Source organism: Aquila chrysaetos, chromosome 20, assembly GCF_900496995.4.
Source record: "Aquila chrysaetos chrysaetos chromosome 20, bAquChr1.4, whole genome shotgun sequence".
Lineage (NCBI taxonomy): Eukaryota > Metazoa > Chordata > Aves > Accipitriformes > Accipitridae > Aquila > Aquila chrysaetos.
This window is the reverse complement of record NC_044023.1, coordinates 16,968,945-16,990,903: the sequence shown is the minus strand read 5'-3', so window position 1 is coordinate 16,990,903 and position 21,959 is coordinate 16,968,945. Positions and strand designations below refer to the sequence as shown.

General features: G+C 45.8%; 1 protein-coding gene across 4 annotated transcripts in view; it reads left to right on the top strand.

The window, feature by feature from the left end:
- Nucleotides 1–21,959, top strand: part of ADAMTS9 (ADAM metallopeptidase with thrombospondin type 1 motif 9) — an 87,198-nt gene that overhangs the window by 9,047 nt on the left and 56,192 nt on the right. For all 4 annotated transcript variants that reach the window (XR_003927700.1, XM_030043758.1, XM_030043759.1 and 1 more), the window contains 9 exons: nt 6,377–6,663; nt 7,629–7,712; nt 7,815–7,936; nt 8,338–8,378; nt 8,500–8,605; nt 10,589–10,735; nt 11,600–11,741; nt 11,955–12,062; nt 16,720–16,865. Coding sequence is in view for 3 of the 4 variants with exons in the window: in XM_030043758.1 (XP_029899618.1) it covers nt 6,377–6,663; nt 7,629–7,712; nt 7,815–7,936; nt 8,338–8,378; nt 8,500–8,605; nt 10,589–10,735; nt 11,600–11,741; nt 11,955–12,062; nt 16,720–16,865 (1,183 nt within the window). In the remaining variant the exon portion in view is untranslated. The remainder of the gene's footprint in view (nt 1–6,376; nt 6,664–7,628; nt 7,713–7,814; nt 7,937–8,337; nt 8,379–8,499; nt 8,606–10,588; nt 10,736–11,599; nt 11,742–11,954; nt 12,063–16,719; nt 16,866–21,959) is intronic.

The window sequence follows — 21,959 nt, the reverse complement described above, 5'->3', positions numbered from 1 at the left end:
TCTGACGTGCTGAAATGCCACCAGTGTATGTCAGCGTGCCTGTGGTATATTCGCACCAGTTTGACCCACAACCTGGCTCAGATGCGTGTCTCCTCATCGGTGAAACACTGGGATGTACTTTAGCAAACTGCCCCGTGCTTTGCAGTGTCAGGATGGTTTTCAAGGGTAGTTTGCCATGGTTTTTTTAGTCATTCTACGGGGCTAGTTTATTTTTCTTCCTGAACCAGTGGATTATGGAACTGGTATCAGTGATTTTTCAGCACTGTAGCTTTCTGTCAGCCATACCTTAAACCAATTTTGGACCAATTCAATGGTGCTTTTGTGCCTTGCGGTTGTGAGGTGCAGTTATTTAGTTATTTTGTCTGTAAGATGATCTTGAATCATTTTCCGCCACATGCTCAGCTCACATGCTACTATCTGCTTTCCTAAAGAGGCAATTTATTGTTTTGTTCATTAATCTAGTTTCTGTCTACTGTGCAAAATTGATAGCTTTCATGTACAACTTTTTACCTTAGGCAGAAAAAAAATTCTTTAAAGCTGGAATGCATTCTCGCATACATCATCGGAAAAGGAAACATCTAGAGTATGTGTGGTCTTTGCTGTTTGCATGTTATAAAACCAGGGAATGTTTTCTTCCTAAGGGATGTTGATTGGTGCTAACTGCAAGTCGTGGTTCTCAAGCGTTCTGGTTCAAGCAGCAGGAAGAAAAGCAGATTCACCCCAAGAAGACATAGGTGGGTTCAGCATCACCTTGAGCTTTGGCGCTTCCAAGGATGGAGTCTCCATAGCCAAAGCCACCACCCTGCTCGCTCCCGTGCACAGGCCGCAGTGGGTGAATGGAGGCGGGGCTGCTGATTTTGGTACCAGCCACGCTTCATGGCAGTCTCAACTGCTCGTGGCTCTATAGCGTTGCTTGCTGGCCTGAGAGTATTTTCACATATTACAAACCCAACTCCCAGGCTCTGTACTTCAGCTGACTTCAGCAGCAGGTCCTCCAGGACATGGACCTTTCTGAGGATCTGAGCATTGCTCCAGTTGGGCACCTGGGAAGCTATTTAGTGAAGTGTATGTGCAAAATTCAAAGTGGAGGAAGGCAAGAAAATTAACAAGCGGGTGTGCCTGGGTCATGAGGGCTTATGATCTGTTCATGCAACTGTTTCTCTTGGTAGCAAAGAAGACTTTTTTGTAAAAGCCCAATATTTTGGTTCTCCTGGAAGAGTTTGAGAGGGAATTTTTCTGAGCCCAGATTATTTCCTAATTTAAAGGGAAGTATGAACAACACGGGGAAAATTAAAGTTTCCCTGCTTTGTATTGCTTTAATAGTGGCACTTCTGAAAGGTCTGATATTTTACTGCATTTTCAATAGTTCCAACCATGAAAGTTTGGTCTATGCAGTTTTGTCCAGCTCTTGCTGACGAAGGTTGGAACTCCAGTTGATCTCTCTGTTAAGTGGGTTCAGATTAATTTGTATTTGAACAGTTTCTGGTTTGCAGATTAGAAAAATCGAGCAAACTTTCATTTTCACCCTTAGTGCAGAATATCTTTCTCTTTGGATCCTGGCTGGCCCAGATCCTTCATTTCCCTTCCAAATAGGTCATTGCTCTCTCTCTCCTCTATCAATAAAGCCTATTTTCCCTTTCTAGCTATCGCAGCAGCTCCGATTGCACAGTCAAGGAGCTATCCAGAGGGAAGGCAGGATTAGTCCTGCTGATAGGACTGATCATCTCGGTGTGGTACAGGGCAAGGCAGTTGCTGCTCCCCTGTTATTTTACTGTCCCTGGCTGGTGTCCGAGCAGGGTGAGAAGCTGCTGGTGGCGAAGGGGTGTTCAGCTCTGGGTTATGCTGGCCACAACAGCACACCCACAGTAACAGAGGTGAGAATTTGGCCTCGTGGCAAATTCGTCTGAGATATATCTGTAGATATATTGAAAGAGAGAGAGAGACATAAAACCTATCGATACAGAATTAAAACAGACCCAGGGCTAGAAAAACCCTTTGGTCCAACTTAGGACCTGTTTGGGTCCTAAAGAGGAGCCAGTTTCCATCCCATTTCCTGGCACGAAGAGCCTAAAAATACGGTTTGATTTCAGCCAGTCTGACGTCTGCATGAAGAAAATCCATTTTGCCTCTTGCCTCTCCTTTCCAAGTGATGGCAGTCACTTCAGTGGCTGCCGTTGTACCAGCTACAGGCAGCAAATTCAGGCCAACCGACTGTAGCCGGAGCTTGTACCGAACCGTTTGGGCAGGGTTTGCTGCTGCGGCTCCTGCTTGAGTCGAGGGAGGCAGGTCGCACGCCGACTGACTGCCTGGAGGGAGCTCGGCTGAATTTTGATCTGCTTTATGGAGGTGTGCAATAAATAATTAACATCCAAATGATAGTTTTATCATCTGCGCAGCCGGATCAGAGCAGGTCTAGGAGTGTTATGGGCCAACTGCTGAGCGGCAAACTTTGTGTTAAAAATCCTAGGTCACACATTCAGAAAAGGTACGATAGTGAGTTGGTTTGAAAGGACCATGCTCCTTTTCTAGCAGGGAGAAGCTGTTAATGTCATTAGCTTGAGAAATAGATTTTTTTTTTTTTCCTTCTCTTTCTTGCTCTCTCTTTTGCGTCTGTCTGGTTTTTTTTATTCTCCCCCCTGCTATGTGCAGCTCTCGTGAACTTGGAGCTGAACTGGAATTGCTTGCATTGTCACATGTCTTATTTAATTGTGCAAATTGCTTTCTATTCCAAGGACAAGTTAATGTAGAAATGGAAAGGATTAGAACTGTTGGGATAAGCGATCGCTCTTTCTTTTAATTTTGGGGTTTAGCATAACAATAGCTACTATTTCAAAAGCAGTCCCTGGCTCTGCCTTGTCACCCTTTCATGCAGGCAAAGTACTCGCGTAGGGCCTGAGTCTCCCCTGCCCTCTCCCTTCGCATAGATCCAAAGTCCATTAATCAGCAGGAATCATCCATAAATCAGCTCAATGGGTTCTAGGCTGAGGCTTCTTGCGCAAGCAAAAATAAATGGCACGGGTGGGAAGATGCCATCAGGAAGGAATATCCCTGTCACAGGACTGGATCTTTTTTTTAAGTCCCATGTAACAAAGAAGAAACCAAATGGGGAGAAAAAAAAAAAAGAACATACACTTCCAGGTCTGTCTAAACACGGTGCAAACACCATAGTCTTAGTAAAGCAAGCAGTAAAATTGGACATTATTCCAGCAGCCTTTTAGCCACCTCTTTAATGAATATTAACTGTTGAATCAGTGCATAGGCTTGCCTAATACTTGAATTATTGATCTGTACTTTACTTGGTTTTAAAGTTTTTGTCTACTCATTGGGGTTTGGGTTTTCTGCAAATTAAAGAAAATGTTTTGTTGCTTAAACCCATCCAATTACTGCCATGTGTAGGTAGATGTTTTTCAGGTCATTTGCAGGGGTTGAAAGCTTGCCAAGCAAACCATTTTCCTTCCTGATTTCTGCTAGTATATTAACACAATAGGGGAAAAAAAAAAAGGCAAAACCAGGTGGAAAAATATTACACCCTTTTTTGGTGTTGTGTGTGGCAGTAGGAAGCTGTCACTGTAAAAATGCAGTTTTGTTGTGTAATATGAGAGATTTTCACTTCTGCTTGATTAAGCGGCAGTATGCTGCACCATTCAATAAGAGCATTTCTGTTGTGGTCATCGTAATGGGGCGAGATATCAACGGCATCAGGGACATGGAGTACTGGCAGTGCCTGTATGCAACTCCCGTTAATGCTGATGGGGGTTTTATGGATGGGTTGAGAGCAGTGCACTGCCATCCGTGTTTAATTTTTTACAGGTGAATGTGCACCATCTCTGAGTGTAGTTATACGCAAGAAAGATGGGTGAAGATAACAGTTCACTGCTATCAAAGTCCAGGAGTGGCTTTCCATGCAATGCATCCCCACTCATTTGTGCTTGGTTTTACAGTAACTAGGCAAACATACTATACGTGACTTGTCCAAATAGTGTGCTGTAAGTGTTGGAGTGACTTCATACCTGGAAAAAAACATGTTGTTTTTTAAAGGGATGATGTGGCTGACTTGATTTGTGTGCTGGATGGGGGAAGTATGCTGACATTGTGCCGACACTTGGCAGTGTTAGGTTAACAATTGGACTCGATGACCTTAAGGGTCTTTTCCAACCTAAATGATTCTATGACACTGTGCCAGATCTCTGCAACAGAAAGAAAGGTAGTTTTTCCTCTGCGCTGGGTGTACCTGGCTGTGTTGGGCTCTGGTTCTCCTGGGGGGTTGATCAGGTGGGGACTGTCGGAACCAGACCTGACATTTCGTGTGAACCTCTCTGGTTTTTGGGTGGGGTTCTTTTTTTTGAGCATGTGACAACACTCGCTGCAGGATTTCAGTGCAAGCCTGCTGAATATCAATTAATTTCTTTTAAAAACCTCCTGTATAACATGTGTCTCTTCAAAGAATCCTTTGCATTTCCCTCTTCTTTTGCCATCTAACCTCCCTCTGCCAGACTGGCTGGAGGAGAAGACGCCTGAGCCCCATGGTCCCGTTTGGGGCTCTGCAGAGCCGCGGTGGCAGATGGTGCAGAGCTCTGCCTTCGCACCGCAGTCTTGCCTTCAGCCTCGCTCGAGCCCTGTTGAGCATCTCCTCATCCTTAACACGTTTTTCCTTGAGCACCTGCTTCTTTTGGAAGTTAGTTATTTAAAAGGGAAATGTAGAGCAACTGGCTGAGGGTGCAGAGAGGAGGGGAACTGGCTGAAGGGCTGAGGTTAGCACTTTCTCCTCCGTCTGGTTGTCTTCTCACCTTTAAGTTATTTGTATGCAGAGTTGGCTTCCCGTGCTGATTGGCACTGAACGAGTCGGGATAATGTCACGGTTGCCCACGAAGCCGTGCCAGCATGAGAGCACAACCTTGCCAACACAAGGGCATTGATTAGTGCAGAGGAACTAGGGCAATCCAATTATAGCCACGAATGCCATTGGCTTTCTTGAATTCTTACTCAAATAACTGCGGGCTCTCTGCTGTATTAAGGTGGTCTGGACTATATTGAGAAAGGGGAATTCGTAGGACTTAGGTAGTGCAGAGTAAACAGGATTTAACTCTTAAACACTCTATTGCCTGTTTACACATAGGGCAAAAGGATAGCATTTTTCAGAAAGGTAGAAGCTGGCTGACCCCCCTTTGCCTGCCTTGATATTAGAGAATATATTTTATTTTTCTTTTTTTGGAAATTATTACAAAATATCCTAAAAGGAAGCTACACAGGAAAAATAGCCAAGAAGTTTCCTATCGTTTCAATCTTGTTTGAGCATTGAATATTCCTTTGTTCCCTAATATTATGCTTCCTCTAACCTACTCAGTGGGTCAGATAAGGAAATGTGATATTTTTCACCACCATGACGAAATTAAACTAAAGCTACAAAGAACGTGAGGGTTGTAGCCTGGAGTCTTAGATGAGTAGCTCAGATCTGGCTTTATATTAAATGCAGAAGTGAACAGTCTCTCATGGATGAATCACATTCAATTAGCTACTTCCTATGATAAACTGATTAAAAATTAAGTGGCATCAAATAAGACTGATTTTGCTCTTACATTTAAATAATGCTATAATTACATACTAATCAGATGGTAAATCTTAATTGTACACTTTCCATATGTTTTATTTGCCTGTTCTCCCTCTTCACTTTGTCGTCTTTGTATCAGCATGGAGTATATTTTCAGGCTGCTTTTATGTTTAGCCTAATTGAATATCAAAAGCAGTATATGTGAAACTTCCTGAATTCTATTCTTTAGCCAGTGGCAGCTGTGCTATTAGATGACCTTTACCATTCCCGTAGCACAGAATAATAAAGGGAGGGGGGGAATTGAAGCCCAGCCGTGTTATTGTTAGAGACAGAAATAAATCATATATAATTGCTTCGCTATGAAGGCCAAATCCTGCCGTCCTTCATGCCTGAGTTAGAAATACAGGATTTGGACCTTTGTTTCCTGTGGTTTCCTGGCCACCTTGGACGTGCCCAGAATCCTCACGCTGCCGCTGCGGTGGCTAATTACCATCACCGGGCTCGTGTCGCGTTAAACTGAACTGCAGCCCAGGCTCCATCCCTCCTGCGCAGGCAAGGAGATGGCTCTGGTGCAGGAAAGCCTTTATGTGAACGTTTGCCTTTAAGAGCTGTTGGCTTCCGTAAGATGACTCTAAAACTTAAGAAAAGCCTTAGATGTTGGATTACACGGTGGGTTTCCACAGAGTGCTTGTGTTTTGGTTAGCTGTTTGGAACAAGCCTGCTAACTCTTCATTGAAGTAAACAGGTGTTTTGACATATCACGCATGTAGTATTAACTTTATTCACTCCAGAACGTACTTTATGGTTTTGCCTGCTTTTTAATCATAGATCACGAACACAGTCACAAAAAGAACAAGCGGAAACACTGGAGAAGACAGTGGGCAGAAAGCAGCTTATTATCTGACGTGGAAATGTTGAAACACAGCTTGGAAGTGAATTCGTTTTCTGCAGATAGCAACAAGACTGGGAACATCAGTGAAAAGAAGAGCCACAAACGAACAAAGCGGTTTCTCTCCTACCCTCGGTTTGTGGAAGTGATGGTGGTGGCTGACAGCAGGATGGTCGCCTACCACGGAGCTAATCTACAGCACTATGTCTTAACGTTAATGTCAATAGTGAGTATTCAACTAGGGGAAGTACATTCACCCACGGATCGTTGTCTAGTGGTCTCAGAGCACCCTTTCTGCTGCGTTCGTATGCAATACCATCAGTTTGCCTCAGCCAGGCGTGGAGATAATGCTGGGATTAGATTAAAGCTTGGTGAAACTTGGCTGGGGAGCACTGGTTGGAGTCTTCTTCCTTCCCAGGTTCCCACACCTCTCCCTTCCAGCTTTCTGAATCCCAGACAACATGAGAAATGTCACCGGCCCTTTAGTCCATATGCTGTACTCTTCTTTTTATTTAAGCCCATGTGAAACAGCAGCTGAATTAAAAAGGTACTTTGGGGACTGTGCCTTCCAAGGGACTCATGCTAGTAGGTTACCAGTTGCCTGACTTCCCTTGCCGTGGCAAGGAGAAGGAGCCTGTGGTCACCTTGATCCTTAGCATAGTGCTAGGGCTGGCTTTCCAGGCTGAGGACAAGCATTTTAGTAGCTGCTGGTACTAGGATGCAGTAGTCCAGTCCCCAAACAGGCAGCTCCATAGATGCAGAGTGACTGGAAGTGAGTATCCAGCATAGTTGTGTCACTGGAGGGATTTTCATCCCATCTGAGGGCAGAAGTGCAGTGAATATGTGGTCTAAAACTGTCCATGTCAAAATGAGGCACTTGAGAGAGTAAGTTGCTCTTGACAGTCTTGGTTGGTGGTCATTGTATCTCAGAGTAGAATGATCCTGTAATTTGGTGAAATGTGTGCTAAAGCAACAGGAAATATTGGGCTTCTGCGATACCAGCGGGTTTGTTTCATTCTAAAATTGTGCTTCTGGCAGGAGGTCTCTCCAAGTAGCAGCAGAGCACTGAGTGGGTCAGAAGAGTAGCCTAGGAGAAAAACAGTTGCAAAATGGAAAACACGCGTGTGTTGTCTTGAATTGTTTGTTTCCTTGAATGTTAGCAATAATTCTGAATATTTCTTTTTCAAACAGGTGGCTTCTATCTACAAAGACCCAAGCATTGGAAATTTAATTAATATCGTTATTGTGAAATTGGTCGTGATACATAACGAACAGGTAACGGAAGGGATTTTCTTCACCTTCTGTTTGACAGTGGCATTTGTAGTGAGCATTGCAATGAATAATTAAAATACCTGCTTTTTGTGTGTTGCTTATTAGGATGGTCCTGCAATATCTTACAACGCCCAGACAACATTAAAAAACTTTTGCCAATGGCAGCAATCCCAGAACCACCCTGAAGGAAGTCACCTTCAACATGATACAGCCGTGCTTGTTACCAGGTATGGTGAATATTCGCATGAAAACTGTAGCCAGGCGTGCGTCAGAGGCTGTGAGCATTTCCAGCTATGGGAAATGTTTGGGTTTTGATGTGGGTGTAATGACATCTGCAATTGTGGGAGCAGTATAACTGAGCAGAATTGGGATAATGTGTCCACCTATAGCGGTAGATGACTTTGAGAGGTTCGGGACCGTCCAAGGTCTGCCCACAGGTTCAACATAAGATGAAAACTCTGACTATGTTAGGGAGTTGGTTCAGACTCTGACTGGACAATGTGGCAAACCAGCATGAGAAGGTCCGTTTGAGGACCAAGAACTGCTTTTGGATGTTGTTATTATTGTGCTTGTACCTTAACTCACTGCTGCATTGAAAATTGATGTGTCGGGTCTGTTCTGCTTTCAGACAGGATATTTGTAGAGCGCACGACAAATGTGATACTTTGGGTAAGGAAAACCTTTTCTTTGTCTTCTAATAACTCTTTTTTGTAGTGACAATGTTAGTTGCCTCTGCTGAACTGTGGGCAACATTTCTTTTTCTATTGTAAACCTCTTTGTTCTCTCCTAGGTCTGGCAGAGCTGGGCACAGTCTGCGACCCATACAGGAGCTGTTCAATTAGTGAAGATAACGGACTGAGCACTGCTTTCACAATAGCACATGAACTTGGCCATGTGTATGTTTTATGTAAATACATTTACATTTAAATAGCCCGAGATTTATGCTAGCTAGGGCTTGCCAGCCAGGCTGGGACTTGGTACCTGCTGAGCCTAATTATTTGAGAGGAGATAAATATACTTGGGTAGAAGATGCACCAGTGAGGAAGATTAAGCTGTGGTGTGACTCTGGGAGGTGGTGGGGTGCTCCAGAGCCGATCCGAGAGCAGCAAAACCAGCAGATCCACATGTTGGGGAGGATAAGTGACAGGGTACCCCAAACAGCACCTGAGCAAGGGAGGGAGGAGAGCTAACAAAATGTCCCTTATTACTGCATCTTCTCACATCTACACGCGGATGTCAGCAGAATCTGCCCCAGCAGCCATGATGTCCTGGCCAAACCACGGGGACTAGCCAGGATTTTGGCCGGAGCTGGGTGCCTCGGGGAGGACCAGGGCGAGGGGCACGGGCACGTCTCACCTGGCCTTTGGGACTGAAGTCTTCTCCAAGAGCAGGTCATCAGCCTGCCGCAGCTCGTCCCACCGCCATGCGTGGCGCTACTGAAGGCAGCGCAGCAGGGGGCTGTGAAGGGAGGAATTTACCCAGGTGGTCGGGATGTGTAAGTGAGCCTGACCCACTCCTGAACTATTTCACGAGGGAAAACCTCATGCTGCTGCACATCCCCAGAAGAGATGCTGTCATTCAAGACGCACCTCCTCCAGTGGAAATTTCTTTTAACTGATTTTGGCTTTTTTTGAGAGTGGTAGTGAGACAAATCCTCTTAGATCACATAGTCCTTTAGCCCCCAGCCACAGCTCTTAGGCAGCTGGTTCAGTCCCAAACCACCTCGCGCCTGGATTGCAGTGGAGATCTCTACGTGTGGGATGGATGAGTACTTGGGAACAGATCCCTCATTGTTTTAGTCTCCCTTTTTCTTCATGGAGAGCTGGCCGAGACGGTCTATTTTTAACCACAGTAGTATTTGTTTAAATGAGATTTCCTGACAGAAAGTCCCCGAAGGTTTGGCGTTCCCCACACCTAACCTGTGGCTAATTCCTTCGCTAATGCTGCCCCAGAGCTGCCGGAGGGGTTAGCGGCGCTCCCGAGCAGGAAATACCTCTTTGCTCTTTTACAGGGAGCAGAGCGAGAAGGTGGTTCATTGGAGGTAATCTTAATGGGATATAAACTTCCCAGCCTTCGAACGCAGGATCACACCGGGTCATTTCCCCTTCTCCACTTCAAACAGCAAAGCGCTTTAAGCCGTTCTGTCTCCGTTAGTGTATTTGCCGCATTCTTCAATATGTCATGTGCTGCAAACTTTGCGTGGGTTTCTGCTGATATTGATGCTTGATGGCATTTTGTAAACCTACCACATAAAGTATAGGAGCCAAGTCTATCCCCGGTGCAACCCTATTTAGGCAACAGCGTGAGGGATCAGCGTGGCCCAAGGCATTCAACTGAACTAGAAGACCTTTTGCAGCCAACATAGGGTGCTGCCAATGTACACGAGGGACTTTGGGCACCGGTGGTCGGTGGGCTCAAGTCATTCATCTCCTTCAGAAACTTACTCCCCGAGATCAACTCTTGGCTCTTTGGCTCAATTCCTGAGAATTTGCCATTTTTATGAAGGGGTGGCCAAACTCCAGCCTGCCTGCGGGATCGCAACTGTCAGCTGAAAAGGAAACTGCAGCTGAAATTGCATCTTATTCCAGGCTCCCTCAAGGACTTGTCTGGCTAAATACATGCAGTCACGGTGTGGAGAGCTTACTGGGCTGCTACGTAGCTTTTTGCAGACAAGTGCTAGGAACCCCGTTTGAGCAATGCTTGTTGACACTTATGAATACGTGCACGTTAATACTTTTATTCTGTAATATCTGCCAGTAGCATATCTAGGAAAAATTCTTGGGTTTGCTTACGTTTAGTTCACACTGTTGCTCTTGCTGTGCCAAATACTTGACATTTGCCACTTAACTGACTGCTTCTCGCTGCTGTTTTTCTCTTAGATTTAACATGCCACATGATGACAATCATAAGTGCAAAGAAGACGGAGGTAAAAATCAACAGCATGTCATGGCACCAACACTGAACTTCTACACCAATCCCTGGATGTGGTCAAAATGCAGTAGGAAATACATCACTGAATTTCTGGAGTAAGGCCTTGCATATGCATGTTGTTAGGCTGTTTTTACATGTGCGTGCATCCCATGGGGTTCATCAGTTAATCTGAAGTCCTAGTGTGCAGCGTTTGGGGGAAATCAGAGGGATTTGTGTGTGCACACATCCTTTACATAAAGCAGGAATGCACCCCTGGCATCCAGTGCCTGCCAGTTCAGCCTCATGATAAGCTGGCAAGGACCGGCCTCTCTATGGGGAGCAATAAGTCTTCCCCCATGGATATTGCTTTTAAGGAATGTGCGTTCTCCTCGAACCTGAAGAGTGAGTTTTCCAAGCCCTGTGGCCCAGATACGGAGCCGTGTTTTAGGAGGCAGATTGAATCTGCCTTTCTGCTCCACAGGTCAAGATAAAGCCCTGGCACTAGTCCGTGGTGGGAACGCTGCTCCAGGAGCCCGCGGGTCAGTTTGATGCACAGTGGTCACCCGTTTTGCTGTGATGCCTTCCCATGTGTTGTGATGGGGACCGGAACGAGAGCCACCATGGTGTGCTTGGCAAATCCAGGAGCTCGGTCCCTCAGGCAGTTCTTCTGCTCATCAATGATTTTCTTTCTCAATACGTCCCAGCGCTTGCTCAGCAATTAAATGCAGGTCGTGCACACTCAGAAATGCTTTTGCCAGGGTAGCTGACTGCACTGTGGTGGATGGTCATTAGCACAGCACGGGGGTGGTGGTGAATGGGTGACGCACCCTCCTGTGCTCGAGTCTGCAGTAGCTGTTGTAGTGCTTGCTAAATACGGCAAATGTGGTGTGCCTCTGCCCTAAGGCTAATTCGGGTGAACACCAATGGGTTCTAGTCTCGTTGCCTCCTGTTTGACACCATTTTTCCCATTTGTGTTGTAGCACTGGTTATGGGGAGTGTTTGCTTGATGAACCTTCATCAAGAACTTACACGTTGCCTCAGCAGCTCCCGGGGCTGATTTATGACGTCAACAAACAATGTGAGTTAATTTTTGGACCCGGATCTCAAGTGTGCCCGTATATGGTAAGTGAAATTCCACACCTTGGTTTTCCTGGTGTTGCCAGAGCAAAATAAGACCTGGGGTTGGATGAATGGGAAGCTCACAAGCCGTCAAATTGCTGTCAAGCTTGTGAGTTAATGATAAATCCGAAGGGGATAATTTCATAAAGGATCATCTACCTGGTAAGGCATGTGGCACATGTTTATTTAACATTTGGATCTTTTCAATAACTTCAGCAGATGCAGTGTCGGCGACTTTGGTGTATTAACATCGATGGCGCACACAAGGGATGTCGTACCCAACACACACCTTGGGCTGATGGGACAGAATGTGAGCCTGGAAAGGTCTGTAATACCTGGTGGTTTGTGCCTCGTAGCTATGTTTCCTAGGGCTCAGGCTAAACATATTGGTCAAAATCATCCTGTCCCAATGGCCAGTTGTATTGAGCACAGCTTCTCACTGCAAGGGTGGAAGCCCAAAACAGCTCTGTGTGTCTTACGCCTGGTGTGCGTGGGTCTACTCTACCACAGAGAATGCGATTAAAATCGATTGCTTGGCATAACGTTGTTTAAAGCAGGTATTCCTTCTGGAGTGCTTATCTTTTTAAATTAATGCCCTTGAGTGAACTCTTGAGCAAAACTTTTGCAAAGCTTCCCTAGGCTTTTATTAGAGATTTCCTATGTGATGCGAGCAATTAGTGATTTAGTGTAACATAAACTTGCCAACTGGCTTCTCATCTCGACAACTTCAGAGTAAAATATAGAACTGGTTGACATTTTCTGTATGGAACATTTTTGGCAGTAATTCATAGAAACTTTCAATTTCCATGTGCAATGTTAGTTTCCAGCTAGCACTGTGGTTTCTAGAATAAGTATTTAGTTTTTATTCTCCAGATCTGGAGAAAAATAGTTGAGAGGGTTTTCCTTTTTCTTTTATTGAGATACTGAAGCTTTTAAAGAAAAAATGCTAATTAGTTTTCATCATTTTTGTCTGAACAAATATATTCTCCATCTGGGTCTATTAAAAAAAGTGCTATATTATTCTACAAGGTATAGCTTAAAATATGCTTTTTTTGGCTCTTAATGATCAACAGTTAAAATTTTCTTTAGAAAGAGTTAACGTTTTAATTCATAGCCTTTCAGATGTATTTTAATTAAAATATCTGGATGCTATTTTAGATATAATTTTCCATACAGGCTGTGGATCTCCTTAGTAATTAACCTTCCGTTGCGTGTGTCTGAAAAGTCAATTGTTCAACGACACTTGACTGATTTCTGTGAAGACAACGGACATAATGTATCAATTTGCCTTCCTTTCTTAGGGAATAGAGCAGTCAACACATTTGTTTTTATTGTTGAGAATGTGCATTAGAGATGTGGTTGGAAATCCTATTCCTGTGCTACTCCCTGGAGCCAGTGGTGCACCAGTATTTAATGTTTTTATGTAAAATCCCCCCATTTTTGAGACTCAGGATAAAACCTAGGCAGCTGTGGAGTCCCTGTGTCTTGAGACCTTGCGTCTTCAACTTCTCTGTTGGTGAGCTTGGGGTCTGCTCACTGCTGGAAGCTCAGAAACAACTATTTTCTTGAAATTCCCAAAATCTGGGCTGTGGGTTTCTTTCCGACAAACCTGTAGTTACCCTTGGATGTGACCAGAGCGATGTGCAAACAAGTGCAATTGAGAGATTAGCACCTCCTTAGAGTTACCCCGGGCCAGCCGAGAGGCAGTGTCCGGCTGCATGGCTCTTAATAAACACTGTGTAAGCAAAAACGTTCCAGTCCACAAATTTAGACAATTTGACAAGTTTAGACAAATTAGACAAGTGTGACCTGAACTTCTCAGCTGAGAGCAGATGGGCTCTTAAGAAAACCTACTGCAGTCCAATCGTGTTCAAGCATTTGAATGTATTCTCACAAAAAGGCTTTACGGAGCAATTCTTGTAACTGTGTATGGTCTAATTCAAGCTTAAGGTTTGGATCATTATAAACTCTCTCTTCCTCAGTGTTTACTCGGGCTCATAAAGTGCTGAGGTGCGAGTCTGGAGTGCATTTCGTTGGAATAAATCACTATTTTGGTACTCTGCTGTGGCCAGGAGCCCCATCAAACTGCTGCTTGCTGACTAATGCCTTGCCTCAAGTCTGCATGTTTAAAGCCTGTGATATACGGGTTGGCAGATGGAGAAAATACCATGCCATTTTTTATGGAGTTATCTTTGGAAATGAGGAAGCCTGAATAGCTAAAAAAATTCTAGCTAAAACTACTGGGATGTAGATTTAAGCAGGCTCTAAATTTATTCTTAAATCAAGGAGGCTAAAACAACATGGGAGTATTAGCTTATGCATATTTTGCATGTGAGGACACTGAATTTGATATCGCTAAATCAAGTAATAAGCCCAGCCCAGAGTTTGGCCTTTGCTGGGCGAGCACCAGTCATGATGGTTTACAGTGTTTCACAGCACCAGTGCATTGTCGGGTGGAAGTAAATCACTGAAAGAAAATAAAGAGGGTTGTAAACTTGGGCCTCCGTCTCTTGTGGTTTTCAGGGTTGTTTAAAGAATGATAAAAGAAGAGTAGGCGAATAGCGATCATTTCTGTCTTCTGCCGTATGGCAGCAGGTAGCGTATATGTTATGCATGCATGAAGCTTCACAGCACTTGTCTGCCCCCTGCTAATCTATTCAGCCAAAGTCAGCCCAAGGATGGGAGCTGGATTTGGTGAATTATCTGGGACTCCAGTGGCAAGACAAAGGAAAGGAAAGTCTGTTGTAGCGTCTCCCATCCCTGCCATGGCTCTCCTGCTCAACTGTGTGTCTAAGTTATTTTGAATTTGCTCCAGACAAAAACTCTTTTATTCTCTTCATTCTCTGATCTGTAAGCTCATAGGAAAGAGAACCCTGGCAGGCTTTTTAGTTTTTCTGTTGTAACTCAACATAGAAATTATTTTTAAAATAGAAAAGGCATGAAGGTTGCACAGCCAGACTATTCACAGTGTGGTTCCAAGAAACACCATTGCATTTCCATAAGATAATCTTGCTGCTTATTTAAAACAGCTGCTCTTTTTTTTCCCCTTTGATTTACCATCAACTCATACCCCCCAATTTTTAATAAAACCAAGGGATGTAGGTGATTTCCTGGTTAATTCTCAACCATTGGATGGGAGACATATAGGTCACGTCACGGTCTGTTAGCTGTGTGTACATTCACTGGTTAGCTATTCAGTCGTCTTCTCTGGGTCAGTGGTGCCAAGCATGACTGTGGTTATATATTTAGCTGTGAGTATCAACATCGCTGCAAGAAGTTCTCCACCAGGACAGCACTGTTGGATTAGCGTCACGTATTTTTGTACATTGATGATAGCTGTCGGACTTCTTTGTCCCTGTACAGGACTGGCATAGGGGTCCCCATCCTACAGGTTTTCAACCCTGTAAATGCCAGGAGGAGTTGTTCATCGTAAGGGTTTGTCCTTCAGCAAAGAAACAGGCATTTCAGCTTATTTTATTCCTGTTCTTTACTGTAGCAGATATTTTTCAGCCAGTTTCTATCTGGGGAATCAAATCTTCAGATGAAAGCAAATCTAGGGCACATTGCAGCCTAGAGACCGTGCTCATCTCTGAGCAAACACCACATTTAGGGCCCAAGCTACAAGTTGTTCAGCTGTCCTGTAAACCATGCCCATAGGCAAATGCGCCTGAGGTCAGCTTTCTTCATCGGCAAAGCAATGTGACAAGCCGGCCATCGTGGGCAAGAGGTGATAAACGTGCTGCAGAGCCGGTCGCCTATGGGCTGGGTGCACAACCCCCATGACAGTTTGATTTTGCTCTGTTTTCCTCGATAGCTTTCTCTAAGGTGGTTCATAAGGATGTCTAAAAAAGGGGGATGAGCTCATGGTGTGTCTTGACACAACCTTGTTCCGCTATTAGTGAAAGGGCTGGAAAAACATGGTACATCAATAAACTCAGCGCCATTCCCATAAAGATCATCAGGTGTTTTCCTGCCTGAACAGCACCTGGTGCAGAGAAATATTGCAAGGGAGTATATTAATGATGCTCTGCATGTTTTCTTCTTTAAGTCTGTAACCTCTTCTAATCTGTGAGCAATCAGCAATGTTTGGGCTTCCTATAATTGCAAAGATTTAGGCATCTGCCAGCAGATGAGCACGTCTCTGGGTTGAAATCTGCTTTAGCGAGCAGTGTTCAGTGAGAGGGAAGCCCTGCTCTCGCGGGTCTTGGGGACACTTTTCCATCCACTCTGGTGGGGCCAGAAGAAGGTGACTCTCCCCTAGATCTCACCTCTCCAGAAGTCTGTGTAGTCGAACTAGCAAACATACCCCAAAGGGACACAATTTATACCATAAAAATGGGGGATGGGGACTTGCCAAGATACTTTAAGCCAGTTTTCCAAACAAAAGAAAACAAGAGTTATAGCTGGAAAACAAAAGTGTAGGCCAGGCCTTGGCACGCCTCTTGTTATGGCTGAGTGAAAAAAAAAAATTACTTTGGATTGAGGAATTCATTTTTCTATTTTATTTGCCCTTTGGATTTGGAAGTTTCTTTTCCCGCTTTGTTCAGCTGTGGGGAGGTTTGAGTTTTCCCTGGTGTTTTCCCCATTGCCTGTCTCCTCCTCTGACACAGTGTGGTTCCCGCTGCTCTCCAGGAAATCAGATAAGCCGCTTTTTGAAAAGCCAGTGCCGCGAGCCTTGCCGTGCTGTTCGGCACCAGTAAACAGGGAATATTCATTGCTTGCTGTTGTCTTCAGTCTTCTTCCCGTAAATCACTCCCATGGACGCCATGTAAGGGTGCAGAGAGGAAAAAATATGGGGATGACGGACAAAAAGTAGAGAAGTTCAATTTTATTTGATTGAAAAATCTTTGCTGCGTTTTGCGAGGAGTGGTTGAGAAATAAATAAGCATGGGTGTTGGCGTTCGGGCTGGTCACTGGCGGTCGGCTCGTAATGCAAAAGCGATGCAAACCCACCTTTCCCACCTCTCTCCTTCGCACGCAGCACTGCCGATTTGGGATGTGCGTGCCCAAAGAGCGAGAGGCACCGGTGATAGACGGAGCGTGGGGGACGTGGAGCCCTTTCGGGACCTGCTCGAGAACCTGCGGCGGCGGCATAAAGACGGCGATACGAGAGTGCAACAGGCCCGAGTAAGTGCACAGAGGGGAAGCGCCGGTGGGTGAAATGGGGAAAAGCAGCTGGATTGCCCAAATGGGCTGAAATCCCCTTCAGTTGTCCCCAGCCCATGTGTGCCCCGGGGACGGGTGGCTTTGCCCGGCACGGATGAGGCGGCATGGGAACCCAGGAGGAGCTGGTCCCAGGTTTGGTTTGCGGGTAAAGTGCACTAAAAAGGGATCCCTTCGATGGAGAGAGAACGAAAAAGCTAGTTTCTGCATGGGTTTATTGCCTTCTGTTTTCCTGGGAAGGCACAGCTGGGGTCCCACTTCCAAAGGTGTTTTTCTTCCTCCAAAGCTGTGGATCAGAAAGGAGGAGGAAGGGAAGGAGCCATGTTTTTATCCATTTTTCACTATTTTACCCCTGCTTTGGCTGCTATTGCAGCTGTTCCTACAGGCCACATCCTTTATACAGTTTTCTACCATTTTACTCCTGCTTTGGCTGGTTTTGCAGCTTTTGGCTGCTTTTGCAGCTGATCCTTTATAGAGTTACATGTCAGCTGGTGCAGACTAGCCAAACCTCAGCAGAAATCTGTGCCCCATTAAAAAGCGGCACTCAAAAATGTTTGCCGTCAGCCCGGAATGCAAAATCCTGCACCCTTTGAAACGGTAGGGAATTTTGCCGTGGGCTTCAAGGAGACAAATGTGTGGCTGGCGAAATATTAGTAATAGGTTGAGCAACTGGTATGAAAACAGCCTGTTTACACAATTTGTGAACTGTGCTGGTTTCTGTTTAACTGCCTCCTTTCAGCCCACACGAGCAAGGAGAGGAGGGCAGGATGCTTTCTGGGCTCTCATTTGGGACTGAGGCACAGAAAGGAGAGGGGTCTGCGGAGCTGGTTAGACTGAGGGGTCTTAAAAAGGTTGAGCAGGCTCGTTCCACTTTCTTATCATTGGTGTTGGACGGCTTATTGCTAAGGAAATTGCCATTAGTGATGCGCCAGTGACAGTTTCATCACTGCTAATGGGAGAAGGGAGAGCTTGTACCAGCAGCACCGGTGGTGAAGTGACAGGAGAGGCTGGCTCAGCGCGGCTGGGCGAGTGTCAAAAGAGAAGAGAAGGGCTGAGGCTAAGGGAGTTGGACACCAGCACGTTAATTAAAACGATGCTGAGAAACACACAAGTGCAAAGGAGTTCTCGTCTCGCTGTGCTGAGTCAGCACATGCCATATGGTCTTCCTGTAGCCATGGAGACACAAAAATAAAATATCTTTCCACATGTAAAAATAGCTATGCTGCCAAACCTTTGGATGCTGTCAGTGAGAAGTATTCCCATCTTCTGGAGAGGCATCTGTTTGGACTGATAGCTTTTTGTGATAGAAAATCTCTTCTATCCTAAAGGCTAGTCAAGGTATTTTAAATTCCATCTTCTCTTATAGCTTGTGTTTTGTATCTTGGTGTTTCGTGAGGCGTATTGCTTTGGCTGGGATTTGCAAAAGCACCTAAATACGCTTGGCACCAAGCTGCTTGTGAAATCCCCGGTGCTTATCATTAATAGCGGTTATTTTCCAGGCCCCCTTTCGAGAGCCATGTAGCTGGCACTGGCCTCTTCTCCAACCCCTCACAAAGTCTCTGCGAGGAGTTGTCTCTCCTAGCACCATGCACGGAGCTTTACATCAGGTCTCTTGTTTTGTCCCTGTAATTTGACATCGTAGCGTGGGCTCCCACCACCTACATCCCTATTATCGTGGGACTGCAGAGACGATACAAGTGGATGAAACACCGCTGAGTACTCTCCTGCCTCTCCCGCTTTTCAAAGTACTTTGAAAATATACAGAGTTTCTCCTCTGTTGTAGAAGGCAGCAAAACCAACCCAGATACCTTGAGTAAGGTCTGAAATAGTTTTCAGTGAGGCTTTTATATTCAAAGATGGTTTAGCTTTTTCTGTATATGAGGATCTGGGGTGGGATCTTGCATGCCAATAAAATACTATATTAAATCTGGCATTGAAAATGACACACACACACACCCCCCTCCCATGGTACAGAAAATAAGGCTGCAGCTCCTGCCTCTAATGCGCTCTGACACATACATGGATGAGTATCTTGCAGGGCTGTAGGAAGAGCTGTAAGCCTCTGAAATGGCCGCAGACTGTGTTTTGACATACACTGAAGGAATGTATTAGCTAACCAGACCAGACCCTTCCAACCAAGATTGCCCACTTGGGAATTCGAGGCTGGCTGGTACAGACAAAGCCCACGGCTGCGGCGCGTCACGTAGAGGGTCTGTGGTGCAAGCCCTGGTTTTCAAAGCAAGGCATAGCTGCAGAATTACGGGGAAAAGGCATATTTCATAAGATGTCAATACCAGGAGCCCTGTTTTCAGGAATGGCTTTCTGGATGGGGGAGTGTTATCTCTGGATGCGAGTTGGATCACGTCTGCATTTTGGTGCATCGCAAAAGTATCCACCTGTGCTGAAAGCTGTCTGAGCTTCCCGTGTAAACACATCTATAGATAACTGTGCTGGCCACTGGCAGCACGCCTCCCAATTCCCGTCCCAGGGCTTCCTGGGATGCTGCGAAGAAGATCTCAAACTGATCCGTGCACGCGAGAGCCTCACGGATTTTTCCTGCAGTCGCTGCACGAGCACAGCCACACAGGCAGACGTGCAGATGAGCACGTGTGCCCTGCAGTTAATTCTCCAGGGGCCTTTCGTTGTGGCAGAGCGGCTGCCCGTGGGGCTGAGCACGTGCAAAGCACCCCCAAAACAGCGCTTCTTGGTGAGGTACCTGTACCCGCTGCTCCTGGACCGCTTGAGAGTTGGGTGCTGCCTCAAGGTCTGCAAGCGAAAATGTTCAAGGTTAGTAATTGCAGGTGACGCATTAAGCGTTGCATATTTAAGACCTGTTGGGGTGGGAGTGGGGGTGAGACCCCAGTGTTCCCCAGACCTGTCCGCTGTGTCCTGGGAGTTGCTGGCGTGCTGGGAGGAGCGCAGCGAAGCCGGGGTGTGCGCAGGAGCTTGTACGGGGAGCGACGCTAGATCGAGAGCGGGTCCGCACCGGCTGTTAGTTGATCAACTAGAGGATTCGGAGAGAAGGGAAACTGAGGCAGAACAAGGGGGGTCCTATGCAAGCGCTGCTTTCCCTTCTGTCTCTGTGGTACATTGTTGATGATTATCCATAAAAATATTACATAGTGGGAAGTATCCCGTATTTCTTTGTGACACTGAAAATCGATGTTATATGAGGCCGACTTATTTTTCAGGGTCAGCTCTTTCTGTTTACTCAGACTCTGTGAAAAGCAATGCTGGTTTAAAAACACCCTAAAACTGTCAGGGTGGTTTGGGGCTGTTTTGAAATGTCAGAAGCGTGAGTGTGCTTCAGCCCCAAACACTGGCTGCGGGGAGATTTACTGCCACAGTTACGAAGCTGACAGTTTGCAACACGATGGCAAGTTTTAGCATCCTTCAGTTTGTGGTGCGTCCATGTGTTCAATATTGTTTCAATCTCACGGGTCATGTCTAGAGAAAAGGAAACTATACGGTAGCTTGGGATCTTTGAATTTTGTTAGACGTACCCTTTAAAAATAAAAAAAGGCTCCTGCATGTTCTTCTTAACTAACTTAATATTTAGAAGTCTTATTTTAATTAAATTGATTTATATTGGAAGCAATGTGGTTACCATAAAAATGTTGTAATTGCAATTTTTTTTAAAGAAATGCCCTGTTAGAGGTTTGCATAATTTAGAGCCTTTGTCAAACCACAACAGTCCTGCTGCGGTGTAAATGCTTTTGAAATGAAAACGATGAATCCTGTTAACTCCCCCATGAATACTTCGGACTCACCGAGATCTGCAGTGTGCTGCTGCCACAGCTAAGAAGTTTCCCCACGTGCTGTGTAGGTACATGGTCGAGATGTCCCTTTGTAGCTGGAGGTAGATAACGTGCCTGCGTGGGAATAGTCCACGGGATGGGCTCCGGCGGTGGGAAACCCCCAGGAATCACCATCGTGCCTGCGAGGCAGGAGGAGCCCGGGATGCATCCACAGGGACTGCTGCGCTGGGTTGTCTCTGGAGCAGTCCTAAGTGTAATCAGTTAAATTATTTCAAGTTGTTTGTCGTACCAAGGTGGAGAATAGACTAAATCAGTAGAAACCGGGTTTAGACTTGCTCCACTAGGAACTGGTGTAAAATCAGTCTGTAAACAGGAATCTGCACTGGGCGCTGTGCGGTTGTTTGGGCTTTTTATCACTGGTACTTGCTTAATTGCAAGCGCCAGAAACCTTTGCGAGCGACACATGTTTAGTTTCCAGATGGCATGTGAGAGCTGCCCTCAGAGCAGGTAGAGCTGATGTTACCAGCTATTGCTCTGGGCTGTGCCTAAAGACAAATCATACCCCTCGGCTTTTAGGATAGGACTTGAGGGGTCTGCGCCACAGCAATGTGTATCTTGGTGAGGAGAGGATGCCGGCAGGAAAAATCCCATGTGTGTAGCTGGTGGTGCTCTGCATCTCGCCCGCGGCTGCTGGAGGAGGTAACTCCTTCTGCCAGACCTGTGAACATCCCTAGTATGGTGCTGATGGGGTGGTGGGAGGTCTGCCTGCCCTTTGCCACTTTGCAGGTAATCTTTCGGCAAGTGCAAGCTGCTCTGTGCCTCTGTCTCCCCACTTATTTCACTCTGCTACTTGAGTGACAAATAGTTTTCAAACGTAAGCGTGAAGAATTTTTATTTATGGGAGAAAAGGCACTGCTGGGCTTCCTAGGTGGTTGATGTGTCGAGATGCTAAAAAAAATGTGTTCAGGAGTAGGAACTTGTTTGACTCACTGTAGAGACCTTTGTACGTGTAGAGGATTTCTGTCTCTGTTACATTAGGAGACACTGACTGCATGCAATGTGGAGAGCTTATGGTGGGCACCTCCGTGCTAAGGGCAGGGGTGGTTCCCGTTTATCACTTGTTGGTTCACGTTTTGGAGGATGTCCAAGTGTGCAAAGTGGCTTCCTTCCTGAGGAGGCTCAAAGGGAATACGGGCTCTGCCAGCACCCCTGGGGTGCCGATGGGCATCGGGTCCTGGGGCGAGGCAGAGCCGATCCTGAAGAAAATCCCTGAAAGGCAGGAGGTGTGGGTGCCAGGACT